The 22,033-nt window shown below is 39.6% G+C and overlaps 1 protein-coding gene across 2 annotated transcripts in view; it reads right to left on the bottom strand.

The window, feature by feature from the left end:
* Window positions 1-22,033, bottom strand: part of LOC104479318 (putative oxidoreductase ZK1290.5) — a 46,776-nt gene that overhangs the window by 4,591 nt on the left and 20,152 nt on the right. For both annotated transcript variants that reach the window (XM_086753084.1, XM_086753085.1), the window contains exons 3-7: window positions 20,876-20,977; window positions 7,630-7,721; window positions 3,893-4,075; window positions 3,271-3,330; window positions 745-846 (exon numbers count right to left, since the gene is read on the bottom strand). In XM_086753084.1, the coding sequence (XP_086609210.1) occupies window positions 751-846; window positions 3,271-3,330; window positions 3,893-4,075; window positions 7,630-7,721; window positions 20,876-20,977 (533 nt within the window). In that variant the 3' untranslated portion in view covers window positions 745-750. The remainder of the gene's footprint in view (window positions 1-744; window positions 847-3,270; window positions 3,331-3,892; window positions 4,076-7,629; window positions 7,722-20,875; window positions 20,978-22,033) is intronic.

Here is a 22,033-nt window from a genome sequence, read left to right as displayed (position 1 = left end):
AAAATCTGAGGAACAGTGTAGTAGTACCTTAATGAGATTTCCAGGACAAATCCAAAATGAAAGCTAAACTAATTCCCACTAAAAGCTACACAAAACTCCCCAGAATTTCCAGCAGTTACAAAAATGCCTCTTTGGCTCTTACATCTTGCCGCTCAATTTTTAGCGTGCAGATAGTTTATTTGTACATGGACTTCTCTGGAAAGATTTCTACTTCGTTACACCTACAGGCTAATAAATAATATGCATAGAAGACTATGTCAATGGCATTATTATGCAATAATATGCCTAAAACATTTTTTTATGATGCTGAGATATTGCTTATTACAGTGAGATTATATTTTTGACGGAGATTTGCAGTATATTGTATAGTACAAGTACTGTAATGATAATGGTATTAACTTTTTTTTTCACTCAGCTGCTTCTTCATACATTTTATGCCTCTAACAAAGTATTTGAAAAACTATTTTGTACTTAACAACACCTGTGTTGTACACTAGTATGTAGCATTTTTTCTTTACGTTTTTAAAGAATAGATGTCTCCTCGTGCTCTTTGATTAAATGGCCTGATGCAGGGTCAATGGCAAATAAGAGGCTTGCCACGGGCTTCAATGAACTACAGATGAGGATTTGAGACAGAAACGTCAGATCTCTGTACAAAAGAGATTATATTCTTATTGTAACCTTCCCTGAATTTAAATTACATGGTGTAACTCACTGGTCACTGACAAAGGAAAAAGCTCAAACCTTCATTCACTCAATAAGGCTTGGGTCCCAGGAAACGTGCCTGCCGTCATGCATTCCATTCAGAATTTCAACGTCCTCTTCTGCCATGGTAAAATCAAACACCTGTGGGAATGCACACAGAGGTAACATTGTGAACACAGCTATTTCAACTGATCAAGATTCATTTAAATGGGAGGCTGAATTTATCTGTATTTTTCCTTCTGGAAATTCTTCTTATATTTTGTCCTAGATAAATATTTAATTAAGCTGACAGGATTCACTGGGTCCTTTGCTCCTTTTGTGACTCATTTTTATCTGTAGACTCTTAAGATGGTTTTGTAGCACTCCGGCCTAAGGCAGGGGTCCAGGATAATGGTTAATATCAAAGGGATAACAGCAAAGTTGGTTTTGACAGCAGTCTGTATGGTCACTGCCAGAGGAATATGAATGCCCTGACTCCAATCCCTCTGGAAAGCTGTATTTTACTTCTATCCCAGTGTTCAGTTCAGAGCATTACAGCTCTTTCCCTCAGCACTTCAGCCAAAGAGAATTATTAGAAGGTGTCAGGACATTCACAAAGCTAGGAAACCAAAGGCTATAATCTATCTTTTCTACACCTACTTGACAAAGCACTCACACATCAGCTAATACAGAACTCGTGCAGTGCTCTAGTGCCTCAGTGCTAACTCGAACTCAAAAGCAGCCACCTGTCTGTAGGCATAGGTTCTTACAGCCACCGACGTCTCCTGCGGCGAGACCTGCAACACGAATGCCGACGTCAGTGTGTTCTCAGCAAGTGTTTTATTCAGACATCACCACTTCAGCCCTAAAGTTGCTTTAAGGTGGTCTGTTGTCTTTGTCAGAGCTCCTCCATACTCAATAAAAAGATCCTGCGGAGCCTGAGCTGCTGCCAAATAAGCTCTTCCCATCCTGCATTAGCCAGCAATCATTGTCTGCCGCAATGACCCATTGTCGTGGTTTTGTTAGTAAGGGGGGGCCTAAGGTGGTAGCTTCTGTAGGAAACTGCTAGAAGTCGCTCCCCTTTCTTCAGTGGACTCGGCCGGGCCTAGGGCAGACCTGCTGCTGGCCAAGGCCGAGCCGATTGGTAGCAGAATGTCCCGTGATAACGCCTCTGCAATAACATATTTAAGAAGGGGAAAACAGAAAAAAAAGAGAGAGGAGAGAAGATGTGAAGCAGCTGAGCGGGGGGCAGAGAGGGGGAGGCGCGAGCCTCATGGGCCTTGCAGGCCTCACCCTCTGGCCTCCTGCCGGGCAGCCGACTGGGCCCGACTCGGCCCGGCCCGGCTGCAAGAAGTGAAAAGGAGATGAGAAGTAGTCAAATTTCTGAGCTCAAGCTTTTTAAACCTAAACCAGGGAGCAGTCCCAGAACTAGAAATACTATATATTATATACGAAGGGCCTAATGAGGTCCATGCTTTTACCAACTTGACTAGAGGCGGTAGAGACTCAGGCCAACATACAGGTGTGGGAGAATGAAGGAAAAGAAAAAAAAAAAAAAGGGGGAGATGTGATAAACAACATCTGATAACCGTGCCAATTCTCTCCTCCTCCTCTCCATCCTGAGTGTTTTAAGTGTTGCTGCAATGCATTCCCTCAGTTGTGCAAAATGGATTGCTGGGGCCATAGAGTAAACTCTGCAAGAAACTGAATTAATCTGGATTTAAAATATAATGGGGAAAAATAAAATAAGGCAGGATTTTTAACCTGATTTTGTTCTCTGAGCTAGTGCACAGTACAGTACCACAAACAGCTGCGCTTGTCCCACAGAAGGCAGTGTGCACGTCAGTAAATAGTCAAGGCAGGAGCTACACAACCGCGCATAGCCACCAGGAGAAAACCTCGTCACACCTGCGTCGATTTACACCTCTACGCACACACAGTGATTTAACTAGCAGACAGAAGTTTCCTATCTTCTTGCAAAGTTTCTTCCTGATTTGCCAAACAGTTCACACCCCAATGATATTTCTGGAAGTAACAATAAGGTTGTTGTGGTTTCCCCTCCTCTTCCCCAAAGAAAGCACCCTTTCAGATTAAAGAAATGGAGAGAAAAACGAAGTAATGAATTTAAAACCTCCAGAAAAGGGAAAAAAAATTTTTAAAAGGGTGGGAAGAGTCATGCTGCCAATCCTCATTTGTTCTCCACTTTTCTTTGTCCGTCCCCTTCATGTTGGGACCTTCTCTGCAAGTCGAGGAAAGGGAAGAAGGCAGGGGAAGAGTCAGCTCTGGCAGGACCGTGACTTCCTTAGAAGGTCTCTAGCTGGGATATCCCCAAGAGTTTCACAGCTTTCACACAGTGTTATGCGCAGCATGCAGACTCCTTCCACACAGTGATTAACTCTGACAGTGATTATTTCTGACATTTGTGAATTATTGTTTTCTATTACACTGTAGTAATTTTATGGCACTATAATTTGTCAGTTTTAACTGAGCTGCCGGAATATAAAACGGAAAACGGGCAGGCAAACCAAAGTATTACCGACAGTAAATCGGATGTTAGTCAGAGCTCAGTGCACGACCAAATCTTACCTTGCAGTTTTCCTGTATCCTTTCTGCTTTTGTGGACTTTGGAATAGTGACAATCCCATTCTGAAAAGCACAATGCTTCTCGTGATTAAAATTTACAGAGTTTCAGAGAAAATAATCTCTCTTCAAAACATTTCAAGATACTCCTCATGTTTTCTGAGGTTTTAATTTAATTTTTCAGAGGATGCTGACATTTCTATATGCTATTTTTAATTGCCCTTATATGCACTGCATTCAATTCCATCACAGATTGTCGTTTACGTCAACCTAACACACTATCTTACTGCTTAGTACTTTCTGTTGTGATAGAAATGGAACGACACTCCATACTGCTTTTAACATTTAGTTTCAAAACATCTCTTTTATTGAGATTTATTCTCTACGACCAGATTATTAATCGTTTTATTCTTTACAATCAGATTATTTGCGTATTTTAAATACTGCCATGCCTTCTGCACTACATTCCAAATTTCCAGTACAGCTCAGTTAGTCCAGGCGGTATCAACATACTGAAGGCAAAAAATGGTTTCTGTATAAATTCTGGTTCCATGCACAAAATCTGAACTATTTGCGCTTTTTTTTTTCATGAGAGAGGAGACACATTTTTATTCCTACCCTCCATTACCTGTATACTCCAGCGTATGCAAATCTGCGCTGGAGTTCTGCCATATTTCTTTGCCAGCTGAAAGACACTAGGATGAGCGAGGGCTTCACCTTTGGCCAACGGACAGTAGCCTTCAAAAACAATATTTCTGCTCCTACAATAATCCACCAGCTCCTGAGGTCTCTGGAAAGGGTGGTATTCAACCTTAGATAAACAGAAATGAACTTTTAGTAAAAACCTTGAGAGGACGTTTAGTAGAAAACATCATTGAGGAATTAAAATATTTTCTCTCTCATTTTAAAAATACAACATGAGTGAAATCACTCCTTCTGGAAGACAGATGTAAGTCATCAGTTTTAGAAGACGTGTGAAGGATATTAATTCGCAAGCATTTTGCCATTAATTGTCACAATAGTTTACTATGTATTTTCTGCTTCCCCCAGAAGAAACATGCATGGAGCAGCTCTCTGCCCTGCCTGCAGTTGGACTTGGACTCTTGTTCTGCTCTTTCTCAGGGAAATACATACAAATGCACGTGGAAGTCAGCACCAGGTCATTTATTGGTGATTTGAGACTACGTTCTCTTCCCCAGATCTGCTTCCTTTCCTGTTTCTTCACTAATGATCTTTGAGTCGCACAGATGTGGGAAGGGGGCTGGGCAGGGACCGGCTTTGCAAAAGACCAACCAAATTTGCTTTGGAGGAGAGCCTGACATCAGAAGCAAAGCCTGTTGGCACCGATCGTACGTGGAAAATCCTGTATTCTGTACGCGGTGTCATCAACAGCTTCTGCTGGGTTAGGCAATCATGCTGTGGAATGAAGTGTGAAGGAGACCCTTTGTGGGAAGGAAGATCACAAATTGGCAAGAATCAGTTAAAAGAGGAAAAGCAACAAGCTACAAAGAGTTGCTGGAAGCAAAAGGAAACAGAAGTTATTGGAAAGTAAGGATCTCAGAAGAGCCATGTATTCTGGCATGTAGCAATAGCCAGAAGAGAACGTCTATAACATACCTTACTGTGTTACTGAAATAAATATTTCACAGTCGGTACACTGTAAGAAGCATGCCTTCCTCTGCATTCCGATGGAAATGGGCAGAGCTCTCTTTTACAAAACACATAACCGTGTGATGTATTTTTGTGACTGGCCGTCACCATTGTTCCACTGATGCGACTCTTGCGCATTTTGAAGAAAAATACTCTTCTGAACAATTACCTCAACACATGGAATCTGGAACATTTCTTCTGCCACAGAAAGGACAAATGACCATTTCCTGTTTCTCATCTTTAGTACATGTTGTCTTTGCAGACAACAATAGTCAGGAACAATAGGCTGGCAGCCGTTCAATACGCGCTAAGAAAAAAAACCGTGCCCCTCGAAGGCTGGGCTGAGTCAGCCTAAAGCTGCTATGATCTAAATTACTACGTGGACTCGGGAAGAAGGTTCAAGCGGCAGACACATCCATGTCTTCAACCTTTGATGTTTCTTGACCTTTGAGTAGCCTTTGTCGTTTGTGTTTATATGTGTAACACCAGGGTTTAGGTCATAGAGTTACTCACTTGTTTGCACCTGAGCTGACTAGAAAATATTCTCATTGGTTTTACGCAAAACTCTGAGGGCAAAAAAAGAAAAGTACAGGCAGGGCGTATTGCTCAATTATTACAGTAGTAATAAGCAATTTTAGTAGATGTTCCTTACTCTATGTGTAACGTAGCCTGGAAAATACGAAATAAATAATGATGTATTTAGGCTCAAATGCTGAAAAATCAAGTGCATAAAATAAAATAAGCACTTTCAAATGTATTTTTCTGGTGAAAATTTCAGGAAGGTTCTATCGGCATCTGAATGCAAGGGAGTAGCAGCCTGAGCTACAAGAGGCATAGGGTAAGTAGCCAGCATGTGCTTCCCCTCAAAATAATAATTCCTACTTCCTGACTTGTCCCACCCTTGCTATTTTAGTCGTCGAACTTTTCTCAGGCGAGGGCTGCCCGTCATATGGTGGTAGAGGAAGATCTTGATCTCTTCTGGCACTCCACCCCGAGTGATTTGTGTGTAAAAATTGGCATTTGTTTAATAAAACAGTTTGCAGTTCACATTACAGAACTCTTCACGGCAGCTAGCTGGTCAGCCACGGGGGAACTCTAAGTAAGCACTGTGTAACGACCCCAGAGAGATGTAGTAATGTTTTTAATATTGCCATTAATATGTCTCTGAGGTCATTACACAATAACTTGCACTTCTACAAAAGCAGAAAAAAATATTGATGAGCATTCCCAAATGGAATTCGGAGAGGAAGAGTTTATATTTGGTTTCGGTGTATCACTTAATTAAATTAAACATATATATTAATTAAGTTCTTGTAAAATGTGATTTTTTTTTCCCCTTAATGGATGACAGGCATAAGAGCCTTCAAAGAGACTTCAAAGACTTCCTTGAGCATAAATCCAAACTTGCTGCTGCCAAGTCAATTGCAAACTCTGGAGTACAAACCTGTAACTTCTTCATGATGCTAGAATAAAACATTTATCATCATTTTATGCAGTGTTTGACAGTATTTTTAATAAGATTGTAATTTTAAAAGGTGCTTCCTTACTACTAAATACCTTAACAATACTGTATTCTTGAAAAGACAGGCCTTTCCTACTTCTTTAAAAGCCATGATCATACTTTTTTTCTTTTTAATTTCCAGGAACCAAGAACAGAGCTAGTACTTACACCTTGGCTTGTAAAATAGAAGCAGTGCTTACTACTTGGTTTGCAAAGACTGTAGAAGTCTAATAAAGAACCTCCTTTGTCAAATAAGAATTCAGTATAGCACCTCCATTCCTAATTTGAATTTAATAATTCCTTAGTTATTTGATACTGCTTAAGGAATATCACCATCGGAGTCAGCAACTCTCCAACACTAAGCAAGAAACAGAATAAATACTCTTTTGAGGATAACTTGCACTTGGTTTACAAGATTCCTGTAACTCTAAAAACTGTAAATTCATGCTGTAACAAAATTGTTCCAAGGGGAGCAATTTGTAGTGGCATGGATATTTCATTGTTGCTTTTTTTTGTTATTAATTTGGAACAAATTAATAAATCTCACCCCCCAGTATCGCTACCATCTCAACTTTCCATCTCCTCTTTTTCAGCCACAGAAATAGAGATGTTAGGTTCTGACAGTCACATGCTGGTAATGTAGGTGGCCATTTTCTATCTGCCTAGGGCAGCAAAAAAAAATTTATCACAGCACCTTCCTAAATGAGAAGTTCACTGAATTTACGGTGATCTTGAAATATGAATCTGCGATAAGGGGGGAGCAAGGGAAACAGCACCCTTGCATGGATATGTAATCACCTGAGGCTTTCAGTGTTGCTTAGAGGAATTATAGATTGTATTTCCACACAGGCTCCTCTCCAAAGCCTTCTTCACTCTGGAGCTGCTAAATGTTCAGTGCTCCTTGAATTTTATTTCTAAACTGCTTTATCATCAAAAACTGGCACACGGACCTTTTGTTTGTGTTAAAACCAATAGCCTGGGAGAAACTGGGGAAAAAGAAAGGAGGAAGGACTTCCACCTCCTCCCCACCCCTCTCAGGTCACCTTCCTGAACGGTTTTTAATATCTATATAGAAATGAAAGAGAAGAAACTGTATGACTAAGGCTAGTTTGGGGGTAGTCTTTCAGGCACAGGGGTGGGGAGAAGATCATTAACGAAAAAAAACCAAAGCAAAACCCCAAACCCAGACACTTGAAATATATTTATCCACTCACCTGATTAACATGGGGTGTAATCACACAGTCTTCCTTTAGTTGCTCAAGATGACTGATAAGAAAGTTGCTTACACCAATCGATCTACACATACCTAATGAGAAAGAGAACAAGAAAAAGTTTTGGGACAATCCTAACTATTTGGGAGGATGACTTGAAAAATACCACTTTCAAGACACAATGATTTTACACATCATTTCTGTAGAGCAAAATACTGCAGAAAAACCCACAAAACCAGCACTGAAATCTAGTTTGACAGTATTATCTGAAAGCGCGGTTCCGTCGCAGTCACACTAGGAAATCATTTTATAATCTAAACACACTGGAAACTCCCCAGTGTATAAAAACTCCAGGCTAAATTCTGGGAAAGGCTAACGTAGTATAAGCAAAGAACAATTGGGCTCCACCAGAATGAAAAGAAGGAAATGGTGTTCTGAGCAGCTTGCCAAAACTAAAGGAAAGTGGAACATTTGCAGAAGACTAATAAGGTGCGAGCAGCACAACACAAGGACGTGCAGCCCAAATGAACTCTGCAGCACTGCTTATATTTCTATGAGATCATTACAAGACGTTATGTAAGACTCCGTACAAAAACTCCAATAGAGCAAGCAGTATCTAACAAGAACCAAGAAACTTGAAAATATACCGAGATTTCTCAGCTCCTGTTGACACGCAAACAAAGTTAAATGGCACATAGGTGATACGAAGGTTATTTTTTAAAATAAGCCTTAAGTATGCATGCACATGTGTAAATGAAGTGCTGATAGTCCTGAAATCAGGTGTCATCCTTCGAAAAGCTCAGCTCTCAACACTGGCCTGCCACCACACCTCAACCCTGACTCATCTTGGACAGTTTGGTCCTTACTCTGCGCAAAACGCAGTTAACAGGGAAACCGACTGCGGTCAGGCTAGCAGCGGTCTCCTGGGGCTGTGGATTCTGCGGACTATGAATCAGCCTCATTTCGTCAGTATATGAACTCGGTCTTGATTGACTTCATCTGCTTTTCAATCTGTAACTGCAGGTGGACAGTTTGTCTCAAGGTGTGTATTTATTCAGAAAAAAAAAAAAAGTCGTCATTGGGCAATTTCAGCCGCTTGATGTCAAAAGAATCATTTCTGCGCTGAAATTGCCCTCATTCTACGGTTCGAATTGCCACTTTCCTGGGGTCAGCGGGGAACTACGTGGAGCTGCCTTGATTTGAATCTAGAATACAGACACAAAAAGCACTTAGTAATGCAACCCAGATATGTGAATATATTAAAAAGAAGAATTTCGCTTGAAGTGAAAGCTAAATGAAAATGTTGGAGAAAAATGTACTAACCAAGTACTAATTCCTAAAATGCATATGTTTTGTGTATTAAAAAATAACTTGCAAGTAGACTATACATTGGCATATAAAAATATGAGCTATAAGATCACAAAGTATCTTGAATTTACGGGTTAGATTTACCTGGACGAAACAAAGACATGATTTTTTCTAGTCTTCTATGAAATTCTGCAAGTGAAGTTATAGTTTATTGCTAATATAAGCAGATTATTAAAGCCCTTTAAAAATCAGTTCTGCATTAGAAAAACCAGTAACCATATAAATAGAGGCAATTTGACTGCTGTGTTGCTTTCATGTATTTTATCAGCACAAGCAGATAAAGATGCACAGCAGCAAAACCTGCACACCACTATCACTTTTTCATGTGGTTTCTTTTTTAGGATACAAAAAGAAGAAAAAATACATTAGCAACTAAAACGCTAGACAGCTTTCCCTTACAGAAATTATCATTGTTCAAGATGTACGACATAATTAGGTTATAACTTGCACTAGAGCCATTTGCATAATTTGTGTGTAATCTGCCAGAAGGAGCAAAACCTGAGCTTTTGACTTCTACTCACAAACAACCTGGAGTGTCGACACTAATAAATCATTATGCCAAAGAAGTCAGAAAAACACTTGCAGTTTTAACACAATGGGGAACCAAAATATTATACTCTATTGTTGAAAGCTGTGGAGTTACAAAAACATGCAGTTATTGCCCTTGAAAAATAAAGCTCTTATTTCAGGCTGAAACGAAACAAAAACCACAGACATTAAAGACCAAAAAGCTTATTAAACTTGTCCACTTCCACAGAAAGCTTCCATTTTTTTTTCCCCTACAGTACACTTTTAAAAAATGTTTTGCTCCTAGCATACTTCTCATAGGAGACCTGGAAGTCTGTTCCGTAGTCCCACTGCATCCACTGGTAAGTTTTTTGTTAGATTTCCCATCAAGAAATTTCAGGTCAGTTATGTTTTGTCATAAAAGTAATCTCAGTCGCTCCTACTAAAATATAGAGTGATGTCATACAGAGAAAGCTAAATTCCAGATTGCCAAGAAAGTAAACATTTACGTAGACAACAGAGAAACAATAATTAGAATTTCAATGGTTATGTGGAACCAGCATTTTCTTAACTTTTTTTTTTTTTAAGGGAATACAAGTAAAACATTTCATTTTCATTAAATCCACATATTTCGCTGTGGTAAAGTTAGAACCCTTTGTTTCAACTTCATAGCTTTGTGTTTTGACTTTTATATTAAATTACAATATAAAATATAATAAATACGAAAGCAATTGCACAGCCTGACCCTATTAAAAATCTTATTTCAATGCATGGTGGAAACACGAATTCAAAACACTGGGATTTCCTGAAAAATAGAGTCTAAATTTCAACAAACAATCAATGGATTCTGCTCTAGAGCACCGCTTCCATCTGCTTGATGGAAGATTAACAGCTGCTCTGCATTGTCCCAGTCTGGGAAAGACTGCCTTAAAGCAGGAGATTACACAGAATTATTTCCACATTTACATCTGCTGGCTTGTTTCCTTAAAAATGAAGAATTAGAAAATGATGGAGAAGAACATAAAGGTCTGGTTAGCTCCTGGGCCTCATCCAACAGGGGAAAAGAAGTATTTATTTTCCAAGTCATACCTATTCAGTGTGCTTAAAAATCCCATTTCAGAGAATTCAGGCACAATTCATGTCTTAGCTGTTGTGACAGCAGGTGATTTTCAAGTCTATACTTCTTTTTAACTTAACCAGTTTAACTAGTCCTGAAGTTCGTCTCCTCTGAGATAAAAGTCTGCAATGAGCTAGCTGCAATTCCTCTACAAAGTAAACTTTTAAAACGTACATTTATACTGCTTTCTTTACAAAGTCACAAAGCTTTGACTCGGGAAGAAAAGCATCCTCCGTATCTGCTTGAGGAAATGAGGGGTTTTGGCCCCTACGAAGCAGATTTTGAGAAAGTGCCAGGTGTTACAAACAAAAAGTTTGCAATTCCCCATCAGCTCCCAAAGCTTGTTGAGGCTCTGTCCTACTCACTGCAACTCTGACTTCGCAGGCTTGAAGGAAAACTTGGCAACGATGCTGCTTTTACGCATGTTAAAAACTGCCTGACCACGATGGTGGAACAGAAATTTTCATCCAGCTTTGAAAAACCATCACAAAACTCTGAAAGACACATTGGAAAACATACTGGCAAAATAATGGTTGATTCTAGTGGGGAAAAAAAGAATAATATCTTTTCTATTCTACACAAAAATATCTCTGCATCCAGCACAGCGATAATTTCACCGCACCATACTAGTCCCAGCTGCTGTGACGCAATACACGATGGACTGGTTGATGACTGAACCATCATCAATGGACTGGTTTGCAATGGAGTTACATATTAAGATGTAACCTAAAGAACGACTGGGTATTTTTCCTTTAATCGGTATAATACCAAATTATACAAAATCTGATGGGCACTGTTAGCCTTGCAACTAAAAAGCATAAAAACACTGTCTTGGCACCACAGCATTGTTTTAGTACAATAGTGAGCCTTATCTTTCTCTAGCACTACTATGGACTTTTATCTAACGTCTGGAATATTAAATGTACAAAGTTCAGATCAAAAAGGTTTTTTTTTAAATGACAAAACTGGATACTGGGTTTGTGGAGCTCATTTTCCTCCCCCTCCCTGCTGCTCTACGCGAGTCAGAGCAAGGCAGAATTCCCACGTCCAGCGAACAGTGCCTGTTCTGTTAGATCTTCTGCTGAGGCCACGGGATAAAAACACAAACGGACCCACCGCTCACAAGAGGTCAACTGCAGTAACTGTCCCTTTACTAAAGGAGGTTCCGCGGGTTGGAAAGGTCCACCTTCTCTCTGATACACACACTAACTCTGTAGGGAAACGGTATTACACATAGAAACCACAAAAGGTTTGACTGCAGAACAGCTTTCTAAATGAAAGCTGCAGGCTGAGCGTGCCCCACATGCAGATGGCAAGTCGAAGCCCTGATAAATAAAGCAGATAATTCCTTGTTGGTTCTAAGTTAAGCTCTAAATCTATGAACTAACACTTGTTCTAATTTCACAGGCTAAGAAACATGGACACCAAAAGGCTAAATGTCCTGTCAAAAATACACAAGACAACTGTGGCAAAATTGAAAAACCACGCTTCCTCTCCTAAAGAACTTGTTTTTATCCTATTCATTACCACATACAGGTGCTTATCTGCCTTAAAATGACTCTCCTGCTACTACAATTCCGTGATGGTTACTCCTGCTACAGATCACCTGTGAACCGTGATAAACTGTGAGGACAGCAGGAGAGGAAGCATGAGTAGAAGTCAAATTGTCAGCTTCTGTGACTGAAAAGCTCGTTACAAACATTCAGTTTACACAACTGCTGCACGGCTAACTAAATACCATCCTGCAGCAATACCGTTAACAGCTTTAACATCTTCTGTCTCTTTGACCCTGGCTGCTCACGCTCACTACTTCAATGCAACACTCTTAATTATGTTGACATTTTTCTCTCCAGTTGACATTACAAACCAGATCAGATTTAAAAAAAAATCCCCGTAAGAGGCTGTTTGTCTCATCGTTTTCAAAACCAAATCCATTCCCTTGTACTCTTACAGATATTTCCCTTCTCTGATGCCAGTTTTAAGCATGTAGAACCATACCGTGAACAGACACGGGTTTAAAAAAAAAAAAAAAGGCTAAAAATACATTTTTGTATCTAGAACATTCTGCAGCTGCTCACAAACAGTTGGGCAACCAAAACCACAAAAGCAACAATCAATCCCATTACACTTCAAGTCAATATTGCCACCACACTCTGTGTTGTGAAAATGCAATCACAATTATCATCAACGCAGCTAAGTGCTTGAATGCTATTAGAGTACGTACCTTAAAACCAGCACTTTGAAAATATTACAGAGAGCATGCATAGATTCTAAATAGTTTGTTCCCTCTGTAACTACGATGGCACAGTTTCCTGAACTGGGATGCTTTTTGGGGTTCCTATCAGAAGGGATAATGATTCCCAAGTGACAGAACAAAAGTAACCTGACATCAAAAATGCAATACTGATTTTAAATGGCTAAGAACCAAGGGCTTAAATTCAACTTATACAAAAGAGATGAATAATGCCTTCTCCCCAAATCATGTACACTATTTATTAAGACAAAAAGTTGTTTCGGACAAGGACTTTCCTTTGAAGTGCATTTCAGCACTGCCTTCTTCCCAAGAGTTCTTGTCTTCACACTGGGACTTCTCGGCACGCCTGTGTGGTCCACACGTGTACACGTGCTTTAGGCAAGCTAAGCAAAAAGATTTATCTATGTTTTCGGCAAAAAGGATTCACTTGGTAGTAGAAAAAGCACAAGCCATACACTGCAGTAAGGCAATAAGCCATGAAACAAAGAAGTCTGAGGGCTTATTTTTACATTTGGAATTACCCACAAAGTCCTTAAAATTAAAAAAAAAAAAAAGGAAAAAAGAGCAAAACATAACAAATTAGGATAGACATTCATGCAAGTTTAGGTTTGCTCCCACTTTTACATATGCACCAAAATGACTTTTCTATGGCAAGTTCTTATTCTTAAATAAGATACTGCACATTACGAAGACTTTAATGATCTTCAGCATAAATATGTGTATTTTTTTTTTCCACACACCTAATTGCCGTCTTATCTGATCAACAGGGTGTGGTGCAACGAACATCCTCACCAACTGCAAGCCCTTTAACCAATTAAAAACACGTCTCTGCACTGTGTTTCTGATCACAACAAGCCCATGAGACATCTTCGTCTGTACAGAAAATGTGAAGAAGATGTGCTGCTAGGAAAATTAGTTACTTGCTTTATTTATTAAAACTTGCGTACACATATTCACATATTACTTCTACCAACATAAACGCTCTTGAAACAAACATTTTCTGGAGCTGCAACACAAACATTTGCGAATTGTCAGTTGTTCATCATTTGGCAATACAAACGCAGATTTAAAGTAATTTTTTTTCAGTAGAATAGAACCAGACTGTGTCATCTAGGAAAGGATGTACTAGAAATTTGTGCCACCTACACAAAATCTGTATTTGATTACAGATTCAGGGTTACTGAACTCTCACTCATACTTTTAAGACTGGATTGAAAAAGGAGGAAGAAAAGGTGATGCTTGAACTGGTCTATGCTCAAAGATGAAAAAGACAGAATATTGTTAAGGTTGATTAGATTTCTTCTCTCACTTCGAATTAGGTAAAACATAACTTTTTTCCCAAGAACACAGTGACATAGGTTCAATTACTGGGCTAAACAATTTCTGTCAATTTACAGCACTCTCTCCGAATCATACATGAAGACTATGAAACTAACATATTAATGCTATAATAAATGATGGAGGGGAGGGATGCCATCCAGAGGGACCTTGACAGGCTGGAGAGGTGGGCCCGTGCCAACCTCATGAAGTTCAACCAGGCCAAATGCAAGGTCCTGCACCTGGGTCGTGGCAATCTCAGGCACGAACACAGGCTGGGCGGAGAATGGATGGAGAGCAGCCCTGAGGAGAAGGACTTGGGAGTGCTGGTGGACAAGAAGCTCAACATGAGCTGGCAATGCACCCTTGCAGACCAGAAAGCCAACCGCATTCTGGGCTGCATCAAAAGAAAGGTGGCCAGCAGGTTGAGGGAGGGGATTCTGCCCCTCTGCTCTGCTCTGGTGAGACCCCACCTGCAGTACTGTGTCCAGTTCTGGAGCCCCCAACACAAGAAGGACGTGGACCAGTTGGAGAAGGTCCAGAGGAGGCCACAAAGATGCTGAGAGGGCTGGAGCAGCTCTCCTGTGAGGCCAGGCTGAGAGAGCTGGGGCTGCTCAGCCTGGAGAAGAGGAGGCTCCAGGGAGACCTTAGAGCGGCTCCCAGTGCCTAAAGGGGGCTGCAGGAAAGATGGGGAGAGACTCTTCAGCAGGGCCTGGTGTGATAGGACAAGGGGTAATGGTTTTAAGCTAAAAGAGGGGAGATTTAGATTGGACATAAGGAAAAAATTTTTACACTGAGGGTGGTGGAGCAGTGTCTCAGGTTGCCCAGAGAGGCGGTGGATGCCCCATCCCTGGAAACATTCCAGGCCAGGTTGGCCGGGGCTGTGAGCAACCTGATCTGGTTGGAGATGTCCCTGCTCCTGGCAGGGGGGTTGGACTGGGTGGGCTTGAAAGGTCCCTTCCAACCCGGACTATTTTATGAGCCTGTAATTGTATTTATTTTGAAAAGCATTTTTCTATGTTTAACAAAGTGATATGTTAACACATTAAAGAATTTCTCATGTGAGTATGAGTATTTCATGTAAGCATAACTGCCCTGCTCACACTAAAAAGATAAGAAAATAAATTTCACTCTTTGTAAAAATGGCACTGAGTCCCAGTGGGAGCTGAACCCAGAACGACCACCACGTTACTACTCTTGCCAGCTTCAGGCAAAAGCTGGCTGGAGGCCCTCGTTCTTCCCAGCATTTTTAGATGAAGGGAAAAGTAATCATGCGCATGTGCGTATGACAAGCCTGCCGAGATGATGGGCTAGCCACAATGCCAAAATCGAGGTCATTCAAGACACTGTGTACGGAAAGGGGCATTTTCCTAGGAACAGACCAATTACCAGTGAGCATATATAATGACTATTCATGATGTCTAAGCAGCTTGCTGCACTGCTTTCATCTGCCAGCAGACAAATGCCTACACAGGAATGTTGCAGCTGTCAAGGGAATATTTGACTCAATGTATGTATCTTGGAATGGGTTCTGTAGGCGGACTGGCCTCTGTCCTGAGGTACTGGAGAGGATAATTCCACAAAATGACAATGTACGAGACCACAGAAATTCAAACCATAGCCCTGATATTACAAGAATCCTAGCTGAGTTCAGCTGTTACCACAGAACGAAGCAGTTATTATACACAAATGTCTCTCTGACCAAAATGAAGAATTTTTTTCTCCCCCCATAACTCTTAAAGGAAAACATGTACTCAGACTGTTGAACAAAGACACATGTCTAGAATTCTCTGCCTCCCAGCACTGCAGTACAGATGGACTTCTTTAATCTGTGACCTTAAGATAGATGCACATACAGCAATGGAGTCACCAGGCTCTTGTGAAACAGCTCCAACCAAACTACAGCAGACTAACAAGTCACAGAAGATAACAACAACAACAAAAATTAAAAAAAAAATAAGAAATGCTACATTTTCAGGCATAACAGCATTTAAAGAAACTAATTATTGAAACTGCAAGGTTGTGCTCAGCTAGTAGAAATCAGTTTAACAGTAAGATCTTTCCTGCTGTAGGTAAAGAGCTATCAGCTTGGTCTATCAGAAGTCACCCAGCATTTTTAAATGAGAGTTTTGAGTGCAGGTAGTGCCTTTACCCTATACTGTCCGTACACACTACAATTCTAAAAACAGTAAAAAAAACCAAAAAACAACTACCCTCCCCCATTCATTTCTTCCCAATTCCCAACATAAAGAAGCCGCAATGACTCATCAGCGGAAGCTACTGCAGTTCCTCAGGAGCTTTTCCATGAGAAAACCTTGGGCTGACTACCAAGATCAGGTATGGAATTCTGATCCCCGAGATACCAGAAGAGATGGCACAATTCCCTCTGGAAGCAAGGCCAGGCTTAAAGGCATGCAAATCCCAGGGTCTGAAGCCTTATGGAAGACAACAGATTGTAAGACAAAACAGAAACCTCTGCACTGAATCCTTTCTTAACCAGCACGAGAACGTCTCGTGAATCAAGCAGGATTAGAAATCATTAATATGAGGAACAAGTGTTCTAACATACCTTCTGTATGATTTGGGGAAATGTACACATAATTTATAAGTTTTGGTTCACGTTATGGAATCATACAATAGCTACAGGTTTGTATACCGCTGTAAATACGTATCTGCCTTTGCTGACCAGAATTCTATGACATTTTTCCCTGGAAAGATATTAAGGGAAACCAACAAATTTGATGACTGGGCTCTGGCTATGCAACAGGAATACTAATACAGCAAATTAAAAGTATAACCTTGCCTTGTTTGTAGCGAAGATAGGATAGAGAGTGAAAATACACACATTTCAAGTTAAAGAGGGGAAGATGCTGGTAGGACTTTTAATAGACTCTAAGGAACACACGGACCTAGCCAGGAGAAAATAGAAGATGAACATCTTTAGCTGAAGACTCTGTAGGTGAAAGGCAAACCAGAAAGACATAGGATTGCGTTCCAGACACAACCCAGAGGAATTAAAACACCTGAAGTGGATAAAACTTTCAGAGTGTGTGATTTTAACATAGATAATAAATGTATTCTGTCATACTGTTACAGTAAAGGACAACAGTGACTTCAGAATCCCTCTGAGTGTTTTGGGGTATGCTCTCATGTCTGTCTTGTTCTCCCTCGTGAAAAAAATCTCAGGAAGAATGGCCAGGGTTCTGGGAAATTCTTTTTAACCTGAAGTGAGATCTTGAGAGATAGCTGCTCAGTTGCATTAGGCAGTTGAGCAGTGGGTTCAAGCACAAGGTGAGAATGCTAAAATACAAAACATTCTTTCAAGTGTGTTCCTGAGACTCCAGCCTTGGGGCAGTAACCAATTTCTGTTTAGTTTCCAAAGACATAACGCACACTGGATCCAAGCAGTGCAGCCCACAACTTCAGGATGGTAAGGAATCAACTGGAGAGGGTAACCAGATCTCCAGCAAATACATTTTTCGTCTTTCCAATTCAATCGTATCAGGACAAGAGATTCTTCTGAAAAATGTTAACCTCAAATTCCTTTTGATGAAATACAAAAACAGTATCGTGGTAAGCCACAGTGGGGATTTTTCAGTGACAGCAAAGCATTTCTTTCATCACCTGACTCTATTATTTTCTCTTTATGAGAACATTCTGTTGTTACAGCTCAAGTCCAAACCTTCATGAAGAGTATGTATAGGAAGCACTACTAAGTAGTCGAGGACTAAGAAACAGTAAATTCAAGGACGCGCACACATCTCAGTGAATGCACAGTTTACACACCAATTTCTGCTGCTATGTACTAGCTCTCAGATGAACCTGGTTGAATCTGTCTTTGTAGGCATGACCTAAAGAAAAACGCAAAGAAAAACCTCTCTCAAAGCTATGGATGTAGATGCAGTCAGGATCTGTCTTGTGTCAACTTATGACCATTGGGATCAACCTAAAATTTAACACAATCTTTAAAAAAAAAAAAATCTGCATTAAAGACTTTTACAGTCGTAGGTACTATGTTTATTTACCCTTCTCCTATGGCAATCAGTAATAACAATAAAAAAGACTATTAATAATTTACATTATTTTAAAATGTTGCTTGCCCCAGGTAAGTGGAATTTTGCAAAATAAATATTAACCTGGATTTAAATTGAAGTTGAAAGAATGAGATTTTCAAATATCTGCACTCAAATGATCTGTGACCACAGAGAAGTGATTAAAGAAAATCTTAATAACTTCAGCTAGATCAAAGATTTAGGTCAATACTGAGATGTCTCCTAAGTCTTTTGCAGATAGAGATGCGTCATCTGTCCCATAACATAAATCATTTTTTCTGAATGGAGAACAGTGTTTCTTGTCACTGCACTTTCAGAAACTCTTCAGTGTGGACACAGTTAGTTGCTAAACCCACTAGCAAGTTGAATAATTTCAGTATTTCCTTCATGAATTGGCCACAGAAGCATATTATTAATTGAAATGGTCAGTCCTTCAACGTGAAACTTTTAGTTTCTACAATTTTTTTTCTGGAAAAAAAAAAAAAAAAAGAGTAACGAGATTGCAAACAGGAACCAATGATCACCTGAAGAAATGTCAAGTTCAGAAAAGACTGAGAACTCAGCTGTTTAGTATAGAATTTACAATTTTTTCTTCTAATAAATGGGATTTTTTTTTCCTCAAGTGAAGGACTTTGACCAAACCCTATATTCAATTCATACCAAGGCTAACATGTTGCTCACATAACACAGAGTAAGACACAAAGATAGGCAGCAAGTGTTTAATCTTCAGTGGAAAGTCTAGTGGTTAACCATGCAAAAAAATTATTTAATGTTTTCCTCGGAAATCATTGCATTTCCATCTCCAGAGTGGTTAAGATCTGCGTATGATTTCAGTAACACATGGTTATGGTCAGGAGATCCAAAGTATGAATCCCTTACAGCAAAAATGTGTAGGCTAATGTTCTAAGGCACTTGATTCAACCAGACTAATGAATTTTCCTTCCTCTGTAGATGATCTAACTGAGGTAATTTAGATAACCAGAGCTGGAAAACTTACGCTCAAACTAAATGAATCATGAGTCTACAGATTGCTTAAATTCAGAAGACGACCGAGGGTAGCAACAGGCAAATTGACAGAACTGTTAAAGAAATGCAATTGCAAGAAAAATAAATAGAACATGTGATGTCTGTAAAGAGGTATCACGCACAGGAACAAAAAATAAAAGTATTTTTGCTCTCCTTATGAGGCCAGCAATGGTATTTCTAGTGTTTTCCTGGTAGACCAGTGAATATCAGGTCACAGTCTTTCCCATGTGGAAGATACAGAAAGGAAAAGAGTTGTGTAAGACAGGAAAGATCACAAACACACGTGCAAAAGCAGAATAAAGTTAATAGGATAGGAATAATAACAGAAGGTGAAAATACAACTTGTTTGCAGCAAATTAGGATGACATAACTAGGGACAAATGACATGCGCTAACTTAAATACTCACCAGAAAGAAACTTCTCAATGGAAGGATGAAGTACCTTCTTGAATAATCCATCTTTGGACTTAAAAGCCACTGATGCTTTGAAATATTAGGTTGGCATACTATTTCTTTAAAAATTGAATGTTGTAATCCCTTACATGGCAGAAAACACTTTTTGCAACTTCCCTTATGGTTAATAAAAAAAACCAAGGACAAAAGACGTTTCAAAGAGAATTTGCTTCTGTGTTTCTAAAGGCCGACCAAAAGTAACTGCAGGGCTGAAGCGTAGGAGAACAGGTTGATTTACTGCTCTGATAAAACTGGTAGTGGCACACAGCCTGTAACTGCCTTTGTACCACTCTCCTGCTCCAATCGCTACGGCATTAACCCTGTGTTAATAGGGTTAATAGGATAGACTACTTAATCCAAGTCATCTTCCCCCTGTCCGGGGAACTTCTCTGAAGCTATGAACAGGGTGGTCCACGTTGCCCAAGAACCACATGACAGGATCTTCTCTTGCCACATTATTTCTAATACTACTGTATAATTCAGGCAGAAAATCCTCCTCTTCAATCTACATGATACTTTTTGATTTGGGCAGTCTACTCTTCCCATGGCTATGAATGTAAACTGAAGTAACCAAAAATTAAATTGATAGTTATCAGAACTTGAGACAATAGCTCCCTTTTTTGAATTTTTTTTTCTTCCAAAAGTTAGTACCAGAGAATCTGCAGTTGAGTATTTGTTCCTGATCTAGCCATTTTGTTTTGTTGACCTTTTCTAAAACACAAATGGATCCGTAAAGTACCATAGGATACGATAAATTGGAAAATGGCATCATGCAATTAAAAAAAAATGTAAAGGAAGTAAAACTTAGCATCATTTATACTTAAAACAGAGGAGGGTACTGCAAACATGTCCTGTAGTGGCACATATATTTCAAGGTAATCTGTAGATTTCCTCAAGAAAGTACACACGCCATCATTAATCTCACAGGTAGAATTTGGCAATGTTGTATTTAAAAGCAACACAAAGCTCTCTTACCTACCTTACTGAAATGCTAATGCTGCAATTTCCAAAGAGATTCATGTAACTCACACACAAATACCACTGAAATACCAGCATCCAGTTCAAATGAAGTTTTTTAATCTCTCTCACTAGGAATCCCCCAGATCCCCAAATGCACTATAATTTGTTCTACCACGATAGGTTTTCATTATATCACCTTTCTCATACAGATCCTCCATCGCTCTCCAGGTTTCAGCTCGGACCTCTCGATTGCTTTTCCCCAGAATGTGTGCATCAGGCCAGTGTATTAAATAAAGATCTAAAAAAGAAACAGAATCGGATTACTCATTGAAGCGTCCAAATATATACATGTACACACATCAAACGATGTGAAACAGCATTTCCCCTCCACGATGGCCTCTAACATATTATCATCAAAATACTCACAATCGCTACTCCATGATCATTACTGTGTGCACCCATTTAGTTTTAATAAACAAAATCTACAACATTTCTTTAACAACTACAGGTAGCAGAAGTTGCAGGTACCACAGGTTTAGGTCACTGTCATCAGAATTTCATGGTCATATATGCACTTAATAAACTTTCAACACTTAAACAGCTCCATTGAAATCAAAGGGATTTTGGTCACGGGAATTGAGGCTGCACTACTGCTGAAGTGCTGCAAGTCTTCAAGTTTATGGAAGACAAACACGTTCGGCAGTTCTTTAAATATTTCATACCACCTCAGCAGCGGGGCTGGGTTTTTCCTTTCTAAAGAATACTTCCATTTATGAATTTCTGTTGAAAATCACAGCACATTCTTTCATGAAGGTTTTGGTTTTTTTTTTTTGCTACAATTTTGTTGCAGCGTTTGCCATTTTTAAAGCATTTTAAAAATATTCTTTTAAGGGATCAAGATTATGCTTTACTACATTGCATGAGATGTTAGCACCACTTCAAACACAACTAAGATTTACTGCTGAGGAATTACCAAAGCAACTACTGAAACTGGCTGTCTCGGGAAAGCATTTTCTTTTTTGTGTTGACTCCGTGCAAGAAAAGACTATCCTTCTACTGAAAAAGGAAGCATTTCCAACATAAATTAAAAATAAGAAATTAACGTGTAGTAGACTCAGAGTTCCAAATCAGATTACCTAAACTTCAAAAACTGTAAGATCTAACTCCTTTATAAGTTTGTAGGCACTGCTAGACATTCTGAGTGAGAAACTTAGGAAATACTTCGAAAACAATTCCATTTCTATTTAAATTCTAGCAGTAGATTAAACAGGTAACTGCAGGCATCCCAGTGAAAGAGGTGTTGGTCCTTGCCGCATACATTAGTCTGACACAAAACAGGAAAAGCAAATAAATG

Source organism: Chlamydotis macqueenii, chromosome 8 (genome assembly GCF_036417535.1).
Source record: "Chlamydotis macqueenii isolate bChlMac1 chromosome 8, bChlMac1.mat, whole genome shotgun sequence".
Classification (NCBI taxonomy): Eukaryota; Metazoa; Chordata; class Aves; order Otidiformes; family Otididae; genus Chlamydotis; species Chlamydotis macqueenii.
Note: the sequence above shows the minus strand (reverse complement) of the source record. Positions and strands in the feature narration are given on the sequence as shown.